This window comes from Passer montanus, unplaced genomic scaffold, assembly GCF_014805655.1.
Source record: "Passer montanus isolate IOZ18808 unplaced genomic scaffold, ASM1480565v1 scaffold150, whole genome shotgun sequence".
Classification (NCBI taxonomy): Eukaryota; Metazoa; Chordata; class Aves; order Passeriformes; family Passeridae; genus Passer; species Passer montanus.
Window position 1 is genome coordinate 205,290 of NW_024362052.1, and position 18,747 is coordinate 224,036.

General features: G+C 50.0%; 1 protein-coding gene and 1 long non-coding RNA gene across 3 annotated transcripts in view; one reads left to right on the plus strand and one right to left on the minus strand.

Annotated features, from left to right (window-relative positions):
• The window catches only part of ANTXR2 (ANTXR cell adhesion molecule 2), a 77,791-nt gene extending 74,987 nt beyond the window's left edge, over positions 1–2,804 (plus strand). Inside the window, exon 17 of the mRNA XM_039701906.1 lies at positions 970–2,804. Within this exon, the coding sequence (XP_039557840.1) occupies positions 970–1,008 (39 nt within the window). The 3' untranslated portion in view covers positions 1,009–2,804. The remainder of the gene's footprint in view (positions 1–969) is intronic.
• The window catches only part of LOC120498787, a 180,091-nt gene that overhangs the window by 34,141 nt on the left and 127,203 nt on the right, over positions 1–18,747 (minus strand). The gene's annotated exons all lie outside the window — the stretch shown is intronic.

An 18,747-nucleotide genomic window follows, 5' to 3' on the forward strand; every position in this document is an offset into this window, starting at 1 on the left:
TAACTGTGTGCCATCACCCTCCTTGATACCCAGAAAAACTGGAGATCAAACTAAATGAACAACAGGAATATGAAACCTAGCCCAAATTTCATTTGGCAATTCCATAATCTCCCATGTTTGAGCAGAAAGCAGTCATTTCCCTCCAGCAGCGCGTCTCTTAAAGCAGAAATAAGGATTCAGAGCACAAGAAGTGCTGCCTGCTCTAAAGCCAGCACTGTTCACACAGTACCATCCTTGACAGATGCCCGTGACCAAAGGGAAGGATTGCTCCTGTGCCAGAAAGCTGCTTTGAGGCAGCACACCCTACTCCAAAACCCCATGACCCTGTGAGAGTTTAGGCATTTAAATGAGCCTCCAAGTGAATAAAAACAGTTGAAGATTTCGCTGTTGGACTTCTTTAATTTCAGCTACATGGAAATGTGTCAGGATTCACCTGGACTGCTTTATGGATATGGCATCACAAGAAACCCCTTTTCCTTCTGTGCACAGCAATTTACTGATCCTAAGTACAAGGTCTGTAGATGCAGAGCTAGGGTTATTGCTAAAAAATGCAGTTTCAGATCAGTAGCAGCTCTGCTAACTAACAGTCACATCTATCTGTGCTCACTGCATGAGGACCTGGCTCAGGGGAGATTTGGGAGCAAGATTTGCCTTCCCCATGCTCTTCCCACCCCACGGTCAGATGGGTCTGGGTTTGCTCTCTGCAGCTTGACAGAATTTGTGAATTATGCTTACAGAAGGCCTGGGAGTGTCAGAATATGTTGCCTGTGTCCTCGTGCTTGCCTAGAGCCAGCATTTGTAAGGCAAATGTGGTGCCTCACTCTGGGTAATTTCCATTAATTCTTAAAAGGTTTTTCATGGGTTTGTTATTTTCCCAAACATCTGAATTTCAATTACAGCCTCCTCCTAGCATCCAGCAACCTCTGTCTGCGTGCTACTCCACCAGTAACAGCTTCTCTCTTCCCTCAGGGCCGCTGTATCAACTTCACCCGAGTTCCCTCTCAGTAGAGGAGAAGAAGCGGATACCAGGAAGAGAGACAGCCACATTGCCACTGTCCTACCCAGCTGAGAGAACCGAGCCCTTCCTCGCATCCCTTGGACCATCTTGCAGCCCAAGCTCCACAGGTTCCTGCATCCCTGCTCCGGGAGCCCGCATTCCAGCTGTTCACTGGTGCTCTGCCCGTGCCTCGGAGAGCAGCACTGCCATGTGTGCCTGGCTCTGTGCGACACCGAAGGGACAGCACAGACACCAAAGATGAGAATGCTTTTCTATTTTTTGTTATTTGCTGTTTTTTTTAAGGACTACAGATTCTCAGGACGCAATGCACTTTTAGCGGCGACACAGCGTTCCTCAGCTGTGGCGGAGGCACGTGGTATTTACACAGGGACTACTCGCCATGGGCACAGGATAACAATTCCCACCAGGCTAAGCAGGCACGGAGCCAAGTGCCTCAGAGCCATGTCAGATCCCCAACCCTTGCCAGCTCCCTCCGTTGTGCCTTACGGGAACCTTCTGACTGGAAATCTTGTCACTCTAACACTGAAAAGTGCACACGCATGACAAAATGTAGACAGGATGCCTCGAGGTATCAGTAGCGAGCAAGACTTTGCCCTTTAGTTTCTGAAGACACCTTTCTTTCATTATGCACCCGGGACAGGAAGGAATTACTAGAGCGTTATTCCGCGGGAAGACAGCCTGTAAGCAGAGATCTCGAGCCGAGTTGGAGGGACTGATGCTTCAAGACCTTGACACTGTGGCTGGTGGTTTTTCCCCTTTCCTGCATTCACAGTTCAGTAGCGCATAAAACATCATCATCTATAAACATACCTAGCAGTCGTAGGCTTGTGTATTTTTTTTTAGATTAAAAAAAGCAGTAGCCACTAAGCTGGTATCTCAGGGTTTTTTCCCCCCGCAAATCTCCAAGGGCTCTTCAGCGTCACAAGCCAGCAACCCTCTTTGCATGAGAATTTCAAAGTTTAATTAATATAATTAAAGGCAACAGCAAGCAGCAGCCTGTGAAGATTTTGCTCATCTTTTTTATGCCTTTTGACATTGAATGACCTATTACTGTATGTGCGTTCCTCAGTGGCGGAGGGGGCGCCGAGCATTGGGTACGATTCCAAGTGGGAAAGACCTCTTTCCATCAATTCTGAAATTAAATTTATGGGAGTGCTGGCCATCACCAAACATCGACAATGTATGTATTATAATTTTTTAGAAAAACCAGTGTCGTGTCACGTCGACGATGCCAAATTATGTTAGCGTGAGCGGAAACACTGTGGGGGAGGAAGGAGGGAGCAGCTGAAGAAAAAGGCTCAAATGATCCAGTCACTTTCGATACTGTACTTCAGAGGCAGAATGGATATTCGAGTCGAAACCTGACAAAGCGCGCCCGCTTTGATGGGAACTGGTATAGACAATGACCAGTGGCTGGGTCAGTGGGATGTCTCTCTGCGAGCAGGGAGGCTTATCAAATGACACTAAAAATAAGTTCAACAACCATCACGTTGGAGGGGAAAAGGCGAACATTTCACATTTGGTGGGCATGAATGTGTGCAAGATGGAAAGAGCAATGCGGAGCATCCTGGGCTAATTATCTCCTTTGTGCTCTTCATTGGAATCGCAAGGGACAGAAACAATTCTCTTGGTCCATGTCCAAATCCGTGGCACTGCCCAAAGATGCCTTTACATTTATCCACTCGCTTACATCTTCTGCTTGAGTTTATTTATGTCACTGGTAGCCTCATCAGCAACAGCCATGTCTGCACATTAGACTATAAATAAAATTATTATCTAAGTTTCAGTTATTATTTCCGTCTTCTACTCCCCCGTGGCCTCGGCATCATTCACACAGCTCAGACCTCCGTTTTCCAGTGCCATGGTGACCCGTGGTACTGACTTCCAGAGGCAGCCCACTTTCCTGTGTGCAGCGTGGCTGGGAAAGCTGCCACAGCCACACCCAGGGGTCCCAGCCACCCAGGGCTGGGGAGAACCTTTCCAACACCACAAGGACGCTGATCATTCCTTGTGGAGCATCAGCCACACAAGCAGAACCACTAAGTGCCCGCAGCAATGCCCTGTTGCTGCAGAAGCACAGCTTGTGTGGCACTGGCCCTGGGCTGGGGATGTTTGACCCACAGAGCCCCACCAGCAAGCCCTTGTCTGAGCTGAAGCACCTGAATAAATCTCTGTGCAGTCTCCAGCCCAACGCAAGACCGAGAGGGAACGCTGGGCAGGTGTGCCAGACACAGGTGAGGTCCTGCAGTGCTCCTCAAGGTGCATAGGCGGCACAGCTGGAAGCACTGAGCTCACCACATGCTAGGTTAACACACACTATCAGCTCCCTCTCACTTTTCCTTCATTTTCCATGTACACATGACACATTCCAGGGTATCACTGGAGCGCTGGCTTGTGTTCTGAGCTGGGCTGTGTAACAGGACAACATGCAGATGAAGAAGGTTTTTCCCTTACAGTTATCTGCTGCCTCTCAAAGAATATTTGTAAGCAACTGAGACACAGAAGTACAAATACACTGACAATTTTTTGTCCTTTCTGCCTGTGCCCACTGAAAACCATGAAACGAGCGGTTCTTCACAGAATTGCTGAACCCAAGCAAAACCACATTTCGGGTCGCTTACATGGTTTTTCCCTTTTAACTGGCACAATATCACAGAATGTTACACTTAGCATTTTGGTGCAGATAATATCTGAGAGTTTCCTTATTACACAGTGTGGAAATGTCTGTCACGAATAATTTGAGGGGCAAGACACATAGGGTAATATAAAATCCACTGATTCAGATGACACAAATGAGACTTCCTTGGCAGAAGTGCTCAGGATGCCTCAGAGAACTCTAAAGAGCTGTGTACAAAGAGCCCAGCAATGCCACCAAGCAACCCCAAAGTGCTCCTCTCACCAGTGAGGCAAGGGAGAACTCATGGGAACAAGAAGATCCGTGATATAACAAGGCTATGTTTATTCTATACATTTTGAAAGCAGAAATGAATTGGCTGGAGTCAATACAAACTAAAAATTAATTTTGCCATGTTCTCTCTCAGTTTTTTGATTTAACAAGAACTACAGCATTTGTCAGGCATGAACCTGCTGTTTGTAACCCAGGGGAGCTGGGTCACACTGATCCAAGGCGAACTGGAAGGGAATTCTGAGTGCTGTGATGGAGGCTCATCCTGAGCCCTAGGCACTGCAGGATAGCCCTGGCTGGCTGGTTCTAACTCCTGTTGGGGATTTTCCTGCAGAAAATTTCTGAGCTACATCCCTCTTCTTCTCATCATCCCTAAGGCAACACCACAGCTCTGTGTTTCACACACTGCAGTTTGTTTTACACCCTTGACTTGGCCTTATCACACTGGAATGCTCCCATACAGGAGTGCATTCCCATTCCTGGTTGTGCTGGGGGTTTAGTGGCAAAGATCAGGTTATCTTTGACCCTCCCCAGCAATGGCACCTCATGTAGGTCACCATGGGTTTGCAGCTCTTTCCCGGGATTCTCACAAACTCCCAAGACACAGACTGCCCTGTTGTGATGGTGACACCAGACTGCCCTGGTCACTGTTGTCACCTTACTATGTCCTCATGGTTTGAATCATACTGACATACTCCAGGGAAAAAACAAAGGTCAAAGTTCTAAGTAGGGGAGGTTTTGTTTTTTCTTTCTGCTGTTTCTCCTGCACATGTAGGAGGAACTTGGGAATTCTGTATTATGTCATTTCAGACCAAACCTCCCTTTCCAGCTGTGGAAGAAGTGGCTTTTTTATTGGTCACAATTCAGACTGCAGGGAAAGGTGAAAGAAACCCGTGCTATAAATGAGAGAGAAATCCCCAATTGATTGTTGGTCATTGAGTGCTGTCTCATGACAACAGGAACCGTGGCCTGCTGCAGGACAGGTGTTTCCTTAGTTCACTGGGAAGCAGCAAAGGCACCAGCACCGCTTGCCTTTGGAGTTCAGCTGAGGGAACCTCTCCTTCACTAGAGGAGCCAGTGAGAGGAAATTTGGGAGCTCAGCCCTGCAGTACTGGGAGGCAGGACCCGTCAGTGACCTCCCCTCTATGCGCTGCTGGGCATCCAAAACAGGCATGGCAGTGAGGCCCTGGGAGCAGGATGGGCACAGCTAACAGGTACCTGCCGCAGACTCAGGAGGGGCCAGAGCAGCATCCCCTTCCCGATGCCAAAGCGAGGGGCTTGGTTCTCGTCCTCACCCAGAGGAGCTGCACCAGAGCAGGACCCAGGGCAAAGGTCCTCAGGTGGCCAAGGGGTTTGGCACAGCACTCCCAGGAAAAGCCACAGCAGGGACAGCGTGCTAAGCAGAAACTTCAGAGGCTGCAGTGAGCAAGTCAGGGCAGTGCTTCATTCTGCTAAAGAGCAGCTCCTGAGAACCTCTTGTGCTGTTACAAAATTAATGTCACAGTTTCGAGGGAGGGCCTTATTAGACCTGGCACGTCCTATTTTACTTCACAAATCTGTTTTGCATTGGCTCAATTAAAATTGTTATATATTTTTGGGTCCTGTGTAGGTGCCATCTGTTTAACAGTGCAAGGGGGTCCTGTGATGCACTTGTAAATTTTGTGCTGCAATATTTTTTTTTAATATAATAAGGGACTTTGGATGCAAGAAATTGCCTTTACTTTATAACTTTTTTTGGGTTTAGGCAGTGAATTCACAATGGTTCTTCCTGTGCTTCAAGGATGGCTCCACAGCCCATGGAAAAGCAAAACTTGATTTCCATGTTTGCACCAAAATTGTATTATTTAATTCACACTATTTTTTTTTTCATTTGCTTGCTCTGCCTGATTTTGTAAATGAACTTAATTTCCCAAACGGGAATGCACAGGACTGCTCAGCTGGGGCCTGTGGCTGCTGCTGTCTTCTGGGGAGCTCTGGGATGCACCAGTAGGGCCCAGGGGCCCACTGCAACAAACCACAGCCATCCTCACTGGGATTGGGAAGAAATACACCTTCTGAGACAAAAACCCCACCTGCAAAGCTGAATGTACTCCACAGCACAGCCGAGCCCAGGACAGATCTCCTGAGAACAGAACTCAAACATGGTTCTATATTTTGGCGGGTTTTAGTACCATTTTTAGGTCTGCTCTGATGTCACCAGCAGCGAAATGCCATTACTGACTCCCAGTGAATCATAACAAAATCCCAAACCCATCCTATTGATTGGTTCTCCTTTAAAAGCACAATCTCAAATTCTGCTAAATTCTCCAACACACTGTAGGAGAAAAGCATCTGCAATGGCACCAATCCTGCAGCATTTGTGGGGTTCCCAGCTCTGCTCCACAGCCAGGAGAGGGATCCCAGATATCAGCATTCAGGTTCTGTAAGTGGAACTGCTTTGTTCTGGGTGGTGAATTGGGCAGTACCCAAAAAGCTCCCAGTTCCCTGCAGCACTGCTCAGCAGGACACTTAGGCAAACTTGCTCCACACAGCATGCTGCTTCTAAGCTGCCTTCAGGGACATGGATTTACCTGGAGGATGAGTCCTGCCCATTTTGGGATATAACAAGACACGACTAAGTCACGGAGAAATTCCTCCCTTACCACACCATTGGTTTTAGCATTAACTCAAGCCCCACCCTGGCCCTGAGCACCTGCCCAAGCTCCAACAACAGCCCTCACTTCCCTGGAAAATCTCCCGAGGGCACAGGGCGACCCATCTGCTCCAATTGTGGCACTGGAGCATGGATTTGCCTGGGATTTAGCACAGCCCCAAAACTGACTGCTCGATACCTGCCGCGACAGCAGCGGCTGCAGTGGCCCGAGACGCATTCCCCTCTCTCCCCAAACCTCTCCAGGCTATCCACACACCCTGCGGTTCCTCGGGACAGTTGCCTGGGATTGCCAGCCCCTGGGATAGATGGTGTCTACTGACAGAGCTGCAAGAGGCTGATTAAATTATGTGCTTTGGCCAACCTGTGTGGGGAAAATTAATTTGAGCGCCAAGTGATGGGTTCAGCGCTGCCTTGTTGGAACGCGGAGGTTGGGCTCTGTGATGCTTCATCTCCTTGTATTTGATTAGGCAAATTAGGAAACAACAGTGTGAAATGCATTATTGTACTGATCTGATGTCCAAAATGTGAATCTCATTAGAGCTCTGGCCTCGATGCTTTTTTTTTAGTTTCTCTGTAAGCTGAGGAAAAGCAAGTAGGCCAGAAATAGGCATTTTTCAAATTACATTGGAATGGCAGTAATAAACATCATATTCTGTACAGGCTTCTGTCCCTGGAACAGCTCCTCATAAAAAGCATCTCTCAGCTTCTGGAGAAATTCATACAACACATGCTAGGAAATGGAGAAGATGCCCCAGCGAGAGGCGGTCAGTGCCAGATAAGGGTGATCCACTGACCCAAGTTCCCTGAGAGCTCTGTGGGGTGAGACCCTGGGAGCAGGGACGCTGTGCCCCTCCAAAGGGATGCTCCATGGTACTAAAAGGGGTTCTGCAGGGTTTCTCTTGATAAGGGTGCATGCTGTGGTGGCTAGGGAGAAGAAAGAAACAAAGCAGGATGGATGGCAGGGTGCCATGAGCCCAGGGGACAGCCAGGCACCATCCTGCCACAGCACAGAAAGGGGGGCTGGCTCCAGAGGGCTCTGCTCAGCCCAGCCTGTGCCAGGGCTCCCTGCAGAGCCTCCTCACTACACTGGACCCTTCTCTGCAAAGCTGAACTCAAGGTCACCCTGTAACACCAGGGGAGAATAAACGCACAGTGTAAAAGTAAAACAACACAACATTTCACTGCAAAGGGCTCTCCAAGAAGAGCCAGTGGAAAAGATCCTTTGGAAAAGGGTCACTTCACAATACAGCCCTTCCAAATTGCAGCTCCAACTCAGAATTAATTATCCTTTCACTGTCTTGGGTTTTCTTTTCTTCTTTGCTTCACATTAACTGCAGCTGAAATTATTTTAAAGCAATGATCTTGAACGTCATGTCCTTCAGCTGGCCCTGAAAATCCATTTTCCATGGAAAGCCTCCTTTCTTCTCCAAGATTTCTGAGAGTGCACAAAGCTCATCAAGGCTCTGGTTCTCTAGGGGTGTCAGATGCTTGCATAATACCCAGGTGCCTGCCTGCTGGACCAGCTCCAAGGTACTTCATTAGCATGAAGAGACCTATTTGGAAGCAGTTTAATTCCTTCGGCTCTCAGGGCCTGCTGTGTGTCCTGCAGCAGCAGACAGACACCAGGACACTGCCTGTGCACAGAGTCAAATGCAGACTCCGAGTCACCACCACTCACTGGCACATCTTGAAGAAGAAGCACCTGAGATGTCCTGTCATCACAACTGGAAAGATCACCTGGTTTTGTCCCACCCACATGAAAACAGAGGAGAATTGCAGGGACAGCTGCAGACCACAGCTCTGCTGCACACCTGAGGCTCAACCCTTCCCCAAACTGCTTTGAAAAATCCCAGCAAGCCCCTCTTGGGAGCCATGCCCTCCCTCATGACAGTGGCAGCATGAGGGGACACTGTGGGGCCTGTTTTCCAGGCATGGCATGCAGCTTGGCATTCCCAGGCACAGAGTGACACAGGATCCTGAGATGCCATTGATCCCTGGCACTGAGCAGGGCAGAGGCAACAAGGGCCTTTGCTGTACCAGGGGAGGGGCGAGGGGGACTTGTCCCTAATCCATCTGAGCACATGCACACCATCAAAGCAATGGAGCATATGAAGATCCTGTCAAAACACACTTAAAATAAGAACTGTGAGCAGATGCCCTTGGATTTCCAGGGACTGCAGGAAACTTCTGCTCCTGGCTCCAGCAGCTTGCCCCAGCAGTGGCAGAATGTGTCAGCATGGTCCCGCAGAAGACACCACGCCCACTGGAACAATGCACCCTGCTCCATCTTGCTGCTGAGATCACATGGTCTGCATCCCACCCTTTGACATGAAATATTTTCTTTAGTTTCCAGAATGCAAAACTGGACTATGCAAAACAAAAACACAAACCACACAGTTCCCAGCCTTAAAAAAATCAGCTCCCACTTAAAAAGCAAAGCTCCTTTTAAACTGCACACTGTTGCTTCAAAGCTTGCAGCAAAGGGCTAAAAATCTGAGCCACTGAGATACGTAAGATTTGAACAAATACGGTCCCAAAGGCTCTGTTTAAAATTTTAAAAGCCCAAGGTTTAAGTTATTTGTAAGCTGTTTGAGGTCTTTTCTTGGATTAAAGAGGCAAAACCTTCCTTAAAGTTTGGGGTGTTTCCAAGTGGCAGTTGGCAGCAAGAGAAGAGTGGCATTTAGAGCCAGCTGTGTTCTCCTTCCCCATGCTGCCGACCAGGCCACAGGACAGGACACCTCCTCTTGGAGATGACTCCCTCTTGAACAGCCACATCTATGCAACCAAAGAAAACATTTAGTGTTGCCAAAGCATTACACAGCGTGGGGAGGCTGTGAGAGAGTGAGGTTCCTGTAGCTGGGTTGCAAACACACTGAGGAAACTTGGATTTTGGGAAGAGTGAAAGGAAGTTCAAGCCCTCTGTGGAATGGGGCTCCAGAGCCCACAGCAGCTGAGTGGGGAGGAGAGAAGAGGAACTTTTAGCTCTCGTCCCAGCTGGAGGGAAAAGCAGCATCCCTGGTCTGAGCCACAGAGAGCAACCGGGGGCCAAGGAAATGCTCTCACAGTGCTGCTGCAGTCTTGTACCCAACACAGTCCCTTCCAATCTCCATGTCCTCCTGCTGCCAGAGATGTCCCAGCTCTCACAGAGATGTCTCTGGGGGATGTCAGCTGAGCCCAGGGATGTCCCCAGCCCTTAGAGAAGGGCTGTCACACTAGCTGGTGCAGTTCAAAACATCCACAGCTTCATCTCCCTGCCAGGACAGGACTGCACAGAGGGCTCCTCCACCAGGATCTGGACATTCCTCAGGTGAATTGCCCTGATGAGGCCAATGCTGAGTACCTTGACACTGGGAGGTGATTCTTGTGTCCTCAGAGAACATCTGCAAACCATGCTGGGACATCCACTGCCACTAAACAAAGCCAGGCACACCAAGGTGTCCATGACCAAGCTCCTCCTCCCAGAGCTGCTAAAACTGCACTTCCTTCTTCTCTTCAGGGATGAAGCTGTGCCTCTGACATACACACCAGCTAGAGGAACTTCACTTGCCAGGAGGTGATGAGGACTATTCCAAATGGCTGATGTGACACTGGTTGTATACAAGGGGGCTGGTGGCACCAGCTGCCTGCTTTCCCCTCCAACCCCACACACTCCCCATGGGATCAGTTTAAGTAACAAAACCTTCGCAGGACCAACGAGACTCCCCTGTTACTTCTATTTGTTTTGTGTTACACAAAGGCTTCTCCCAGCAGCTGAAGTTGAAACAGGACTGGCTTCAAAGGTAAACATTTCTCACAGCTTTCTCATCAACTATATTAAATACAGTCATAACCTCCCCCCCAATATTTTCTGTATTTGCTGAAGGATGACGTCCTCCTTGCCTTCAGCGTGTGCCAGATTACTCATAAACCTGGACCATATGCCACTGCAATTTACTGATGGGCCCAAGCTGTTTTGGTAGATACAAAATCCGAGGGGATTAGGGAAGCTCGAGCCATGCTGAAAACAGAGCAGCAGCAGTGGGGCAGCTGCTTGCTCTCTTTGCTCAGCCTCAATTTAGGTCAGTGGACAAGAGCTGCCCCATGCCAGGCTGGAGAGCTGGGCTGGCTGTGGGGGTGCACGCGGAGGGGACCCCAGCCATGGGTGTCTGCCCTGTTGGGGGCTCACCCTCCACAGGGCAGGTGAGGCCATACTGCTTCCTTGGATCTGGAGCCTGGCTGCTATGCCCTGTGAAGAGCCCTCAGCTCAAAGCCAAAGAGGGGGTGCCTTCCCCCCATCCAACAGTGACCCCTGCCTGGCAGTGCACCCTGGGGTGTGGCAGAGCACAGTGACAGCCACTGGTGGCTCCAGCAGAGCTCCCTGCTGCGACCTGGCTGGTGGCCTGTTTGGAAGGTGGCCAGGTGACTGGCAAGTCACCACAGCTGTGTCCCTGTGTCTGCTGTCCACAGCTCAGCCAGAAGCACCACCTGAACCTGGGCCTTTCCTAGGTGGGGGCTAGCCAGTGCAGAAGTGCTTGAAGCCAGCCTGTGGCTCCCAGGCCTGCACCTTGGCTGCTTTCTCAAGAGCCTGAACTCACAGAACATGGAATGACATGACAGATCTGCTGACTTGAGCAGTGCCCATTTAACACCTGGCAGGACACACCATGCAGCTGCAGCAAGCAGCTAGTTATTCAACAGATTCTTCACTGCTGCACTGGAACCATCCTTCCCTCCACAGTATCTTACACAAGGACCTCCATCACCTTGAACACAGCTGCTGCCTGTCACCAGGGAATTCCATACATCTGCAGAGAGCACCTGGGAATGGGGACCACAGTGCTTGAGCACAAGCACCCCAAACTTCCCCATAGGGACAGGAAGCAATCCTGACTATGGCTGTTGTGCATGGAATATTAAAATTATGGGAACCTTCTTTCCAGAATATTCCTCACCGGGTGCAAATTTGGGACTTCCCATCACTTAGAAGATGCTCATGATCAACATAGCCTGACTGGATTTCTGGCTGTCAGAGCTTCCCTCCAGACCACAGTGTACCCCATTGCAAGGAGTTGCTCCTGGGGACTACACAGCTCCACACGATTACAGCCCATTGCAACTTTTAAGAGTTTGTGATTTTACTTCTCAGGTCTCATCTTGACAGATGAAATGCACAAAAAAACCTGTGGACCTCTATCTGCTGGGCTCCAGAGGGACAGCAGAGCCTGGCCACGAGAGCCTGGCTCAGGCACCCTGTGTCCAGGTCCCTGAGAAGGGTGGGGCCATGCTGCATCCCACTGGCTGCCAGATCTGGCCGCAGGTCCTCACTGGTGGGGACATCCCTTTGTGCCTGCCCAGCACAGCCCAGGGCCCACAGGGCTCTGTGCCTGTGAGCCCAGAGCACCCAGCGACAGCTGTCAAGAGACTGAGCACAAGTGTCTGCTGGAACAGTATGGCTGGGCTTTTCTGTGTATTTTACAGATTCTTCTCCTCAAGTTTGTCACTGTTGTGTCCCAGAGTGACCCCAGATGCCCCACACCTTCCTTCAGAGTCAGGGCAGGTGGGATGGAACATGCTGTTCCCTGTCCATGTGCCCAGATGTGCTGCGCAGATGGGTCTGCAGGGAGGGATGGGGTCTGGCTGCTGATCACTGTTTACAACTCTTATTAAACCCATTCTCCTTTCCTAATTATTATAATAGTTCCTGAAAACACCACCCGTGGACTTGAAATGTTTGATGTGTGCTCTAATGAAAGCTGTGGAATTATCCCATGCTTGCTGCCACATGGCCCACACAGCAATGGAGATGCTAAATAATTTTTAAAAATTTATAGTTTACAAGATGTATGTCCCATCTGTGACGATGCAGCAGCTCCCAAATGCCCTGAATTTCACCGCATTAACAACACCTCTTAAAACCAACTGGCTGCGCTCCACAGGAAGGTTCAGTAACAGCCCAAGGGATGAATCACAGTGTGCACAGGCTGGAGACTGACCTTGTTGGGACCAAATGCCACCCAAGCACACAAACTCCATGGCCAAACCAAGTGCTTTACACCTCCAAGTAACACACTGCTGTTAAAAGCATTAATCCCATCATTCCAAGGAGAAAGAAGCTCCTTTCGGCATCTTTGCCAAAGCTCAGCCTAATCACAGGCATGACAAAAACCTGATGAGTTCAAGTGCAGTATCCCTGGAATGATCGGTCCCAGGGGTGAGATCAGGAGTCACTTTTTCCCCCTCTCCCAAGAGACATTCTCTGTCACAAGGCAAAATCACACAAACTGTGCCCAACTTAAAAACTGAGTTTGGGATGGAAGCCAGAGCAGATGGTTAGGAAAGCTAAACACCGCTGATTTATTTCTTACCCTTTATGCAGCAATATTAGAGACAATGGCCCTGATCAGAACAAATGAGAACAAACACAGGAATGCAGACTCAATAGAGAATTAACAACCAGCACTACCAGATTCCATTATGCTGTGATTAATTCTGAATTTGTGGCAGGATTATCAGCAGCAAACCTCTAGCTCTATCTAATAGAAGCAGTGCCAAAGCATCCAGCCTTTCAGGGAGGGCTCTTCAGTCTGCAAGGGACTCCAGCAGGAAAATGGTGTGGAAGATGTCAGGCTCTGTGCTGTCAATTCAGCTGAAAAATTAACTTCCTGTGCCTCACATCCACTCCAAACCCTGAGAAAATATCAGAAAAGTCTGGACAAACACCAGAAGAAGCTGCAAGTCTCTGAGTCAGGGAGGTCTGAGGAATGTCACCTGCAAACACGAGGGACACAGCCAGAAGGCTGTCACCCTCCCTGGTCTTGTCTCTCTTACATGAGTACTGGCCTTCAGCCCCCCATTTCCCACTAGGCACTGCCGTGGGGCAGGGTGGAACATAACCAGGTACTATACAGCCTTGCTCTTCCCCTGCGCCACGGCTTCCTGGGTGCTCCAAACTCTGTTGCATGACATAAAACAGCTTTGGCCACATGATGCCTCAGTTTCCCTGTCTCCAGCACACCACAGCCTCTCCCCACAGAGCTCCCCTCCCCTGGCGGGGACAAAAAGTGCGAGACACCCATTATGGCCTTGTCACCATCAGCATCCCCATACACAGGCTATATGAATACTTAACAACTGTTCCCCACTGTGCCACGTCACTGCTGGCTCGCCTGTCTGTGCAGAGGACACCTGGGCTGGGAACTGCTGCTGGCAGCCACAGGAAATGGACTTGCTGACGAGGGTGCTCAAGGCCGTTATTTGTGAGATGCAGCTGAGGTGGGACGCAATGAGTTCAGCCCTGTTTTGCTCCATTTCCCATAGCTAAGCACACAGCAACAGCTGAGTTTATACCCTGAGCTGCCATGCATGAATATCTCATTATAACTGCAAAGACCTTTTATTTGTATCGGCCCCACACCAGCGCTGCGCTGCGTTAATCACCAGAGCTGGGCTCTGTTAATGACTAGCTCTGTAAACCCAGTGCAGCAGGTTTGGTTCCCTCCATCCTTGGCCCTCCATGATGGAAAGCAGGGGGTTGCTGCCAGACTGGGATTATGGCTGCAGTCAATGGCAAGGAATTCCTGCCCAGAACCAGTGGTGAGGGCACAGAGGTGATGCCATGGCCAGAGTTGTGCTTGGCACAAAGAATCCCAGTACATTACCAAGTCCACCTTTCAAATAACTGGTTTCTTGTGGCACTTGATCACTCTCAGGAACAGGCATGAGAGAAAAGCCAGTGTCACTGGCTTGGTGGAAGTTGCTTGGGATTTTTTTTAGGATCTTGCTGAAAGTTGGGATTTGTTTCCTCCCACCTCCAGGAAGGGAAGCTGCTCTTTTCAACATCTGTGGAAAAGGGCTTCTCTGCACAGAGCTTATCTGCCTGTAACTCCTACAAGATCCTATCTTCTAGCTCCTCCAAAACATTCCTAAAGCAGAGCCAAAAGAGAACGGAGCAGCTGGGAGGAGGTGGGGGACATTTAAGGGTGCTTGCAAAGGCTAGGAACTGTTTTTCCTTCAGGAAAGCTGAAGGCTCAGTAAAAAAGGACAAGAGTTAAGGCATATGGGAGAGAAATCCAAACACAAAGACGCAGCCAGGTGATGCAGTGAAATACCAGCACACAAAACACACAGATGCTTATGAGGTAACACAAACCTCCAACCCAGATGTCCCTTACAAAACCAAATCCTTAAAAACCTTCAGCGTTGTTTCTCCTTTCACGAACATTCATAATTTGGAAAACTCTGGGCTGGAAATTGCTCCAGCTGTTCATGCTCCAGGAGCTGTGGCTGCAGTGAGTCAGTGCCACATGCGGGGACCTTGTGAAAACACTCTGCATAGCCCAGCAGAGGCTGCCAGCACAGCACTGAGACAACACAGCAACTCTGCTTTTTGGGGCTGCTTAGACCCCCTCCTATGAGAGCCAAACACCTTTCTCCTTCACTCCTGGGTTTTGGTTCCAGCTTAAGAACCTGTGGAGCAAAAGAAAAGCTGAAACAACTTTATTGCTCAGCCAGGCCAAGCAGGGACCTCGCCTGAAACGCCTCCAGTTTGCTGGACCTATAGCTTGGCTCCAAGTTCGTACTGAGCTGTAGCCAGAAGCTTGGAGCCAGCTCTGGGATCACTCAGAGAGCCAGGCAGTGGCTACACACCATATGGGGTTATGCAGCAGTTACTACACCCAGGGTCACCTCTAACTTGCACCCAGAAGCTGGCCTCCACACCCACATTTTGGAGCTTTGTAATGCCTGAATGACTTACCATGGAACATGAGCACCTGCTTTAGCCATCTGTGGTCAGGAGAGCTTAGGAGACCCAGATCTGGCAGTGCTTTTTGTAGGGAAGTGGTGCTTCAGAAGTTCAGCGCTTTGACTCCTCAAAGGGAACAATTAGCACAGCTCTTCAAAGTATACATGGAATGACAGGAAGGAATGGGATGTCTCTCTACAGCCTTCAGCAAAACCTAAATCTAACTCATGCCTGTATGAAAGCTGCTGCTCTTAAAACTGGTGCTAATAAAACTGGTGGCAAGATGCTGAGAAATGGCAATGGGAAATGTGCTCTGAAGTGTTTTGAACTGGAAGTCAAGAGTATTTCTAGAAAGGGAATTCCCAGCTCACAGGTCTAAAAAGAGCTCCCCTTTCCCAAGATGCAACAGTGGCAGCAGGACTGGGGATCTGCTCTGTGAGAAAAGACACCATGGCAGTGGTACAGCCCACGTCTCAGAGCTACTGTCATGGGTGTGGGGGGCTCCTAGAGAGGGGTTCAAGCTCTGTTGTTCCCGACTCCCATCTCCTTCTGTTCCAGGGGCAGTGGGACGGATGGGACGTACTGGCAGAGGGGACAGTGATACGTGTCTGGCTTTGGCAGTCACCCCATGTGTTGTCTGGCCCTGGCAAAACAGCAAAGCTCAGGCTCTCTCCTTTCCAAAGGGCTGTGGAAGGAGAGCTGCCCTGGGAAAGCCAACAACATGGACGTGAATTGAAGGAGAGCTCTGACCTCAAACCTGAGCTCTGATTCCACAAGGAAAATCCCACCAAAACTGGAAATAATCAGAAGTCACATTTGAGTGACCCACAGGGGAATCCCACATCTGGAGGGGATTGTGGGGCTCCAAGTCACCAACTCACTTTACACCAGACAGCAAACAGAAGCAGCAAAGGCAGTGCCCTCCTTATGGGTTACAAACTGTTCTAGCTTGGGGTAGTCATCAATGAGCAATAAAGCCCCGTCTCCTGCTAGTAAGTACAGAACGTGGTTCCTGTCTTTAACTGGATCCCATTCATTGGGACTCCCCATGCTGGGAAGTGCTGACCAGTCCCTCTCTCTCCACAGGACTGATGGCATTCTTGGCTCATCACCCTCCTGACATATACACAGGAGAGAATCTTTCTGCACAGAGCAGGAATGACACGGGGAGTAAAATATTAAATACCCACACGGAATACCCTGGGAACTCTTTCTACAGCCAATGCAGTATCTTTCTGGGGGTGGGGAAACTTTCTCATCTTTTCTCCAGTTTCTCTTTTATAAATACTTAATCTAACTAATTTCCTTCCCTAAGTAGACTTGGATATCAAAATAATTGAAATAAATGCAGCTCTGCTGTGGACTTTGGTAGAATCCCCAACGACTGTGGCAAATGCTGGGGAGCTGGCATTCCTCTTAAAAACTCCCTTTTTAATTCCTGCTTTCATGATTACGTCCTGAAGCACAGATACGTTCAATCACCACCTCGGAGTACCTCATAAATCTCTGCTCAGTATCAGAGCAGTAACAACATGAAGAACCTAAAGTGCTTTAGGCAGAATATTCCCATTTGATCGCTGTGAGCGTGGAGTGTGCTGGCCCACCCCAGGGTGCAGGAACAGCCCTAAATTCCTCTCAGGAAGGCTGGGCTCTGATAAGCACCTGCCAGCTATGCTGGACAGGGCACTCAGGTACCTGCACCATCCCTTTTATAGGCTGTCACCACTGGGGTCCTCATCGACCACAGCTCCCCCCCTTCCCTAGCTCCTCCAGCTGTGCCTAAGATCCCATGCCCTAAAATGACTTTGGAAATGGAGCTGGTTAAACTGCTGCAAGTGTCTGTATGGGTGAATGGAAATCCATTTCACTTCATGTCAAATACAGCTTAAATCCCCACAGAATCCAACCAAGTAACATGACTATCAGACATGGTTACAGTAAGTGCCAGTGAGAATTTCTCCACCAGAGTGGTGGGATACAATAATACCAGTTTACACCAGCGCTGCCTTGTCTGAATCACACCTTTCTGCCACTGATACTTGTATCTGATCTAGCGCAAGGCGCCCCTACCTGCAGCAGCTCACTCAGCCAGGGACTGTGGGGCAAAGCCACCAGTGCAGGTGAGGGAAGAGTGGCTTTAAGCAAGGATAGAAGCACAAAACCTCCCTATGTGGACAGGGGCACAGTGCATTCAGCTGCCAGCTCTGCAAGTAACCAAGGGTGAGTGGTTTGAGTGGGCTGTGGGGAGGGCAGCACTGGCATGGAGGGTTTGGACAGCAACTGACAGGGAAGGATGCTTGGTGGCCCATGAGGAATTGTTTAATCTGACCAAGGACGTCTCCTGAAATGGTTGGCAGGTGTTAAGAGAAGCAGAAGAAATGTGGACAAAGATATGCTGCATACTGGTTTGGCTCTGAATGCCATTTGCAGTTTGGCCACCTGAAAGCACCTTACATGTTTACTTCCTGTGAACGCAGATGTGGAGCCTTGCTCCACATCTGGCCTTAAATGTATGCTGGCCTTAAATCCACACTCACATCCAACTTCCAAATGAGAAACAAACATTTAACACTGATAAATTAAGTCAGCACTGATTCATTAAGACCAGCAGAAACACAAACCGTGCCACAAAGAGTTCTCAACAGAAATTTAAAACCTGTAAGCAATTTGTGTATGGCCAAGGGAGGGGTTTCCCCCACCACTTTACTTATTTCAAGACAACTAGCAGCATCTCCTAGGGCAGCCATGCCTAACCATGGCTGTTTTGAGATGCCTTTTGCCTTGTGCCTCAGCCCAGAATTTGTGTGTGCTTCCCAAGAGGGGCGTGTCCGTGCTGATCTGGCTCTGCAATCAAGGGCACCAGCAGGCTCCAGTGGCAAGCACGGTGGCCACGGTGCACTGCTCTGGCTCCCCAGGTGTGACAGCTGAGCTCTGCTGGGCCATGCCCATCACCCCTGCCTGCCCTCCCCGTGGCCCACGGGGTGTGAGGAGCAGCAGCCGGAGCCACGCAGAAAATCCCAGGTTCCCGAGGAGCGCTTCACACCCCTCCGAGTGCAAACGCTGCCACTCCGGGCTCAGGAGCCAGCACGCCGTGACACCTCCCTCACGCAGGCGCCCATGGCTCCGGAGAGCCCAGCCCGCCTGGTCCCCTCACGCAGCCTGGCAGACAAACCTGCAGTGGCTGTGACCTTGCCGCTGTCCTCCGGCGCAGCCCCCTCGGGAGGAGGCACGCGGAGCGGGGACGCCCGCCAGGAGCTGGGCTGCGAGACACGGAGCTGGACACGCTCAGGGAGCAGGCACCGTGCATGCATGGCTGGTGACCTGTGGGACTCCGGCTGGCAGCTCCTCCAGGGCCTGGGACTTGGCAGGCTCCGCTCCCAGCCCCTTCTGTGCAGCCACAGGCAGGTGCCAAAATGCTGCCCAGCCTGCATGCACTTCGGAAGGTGGAA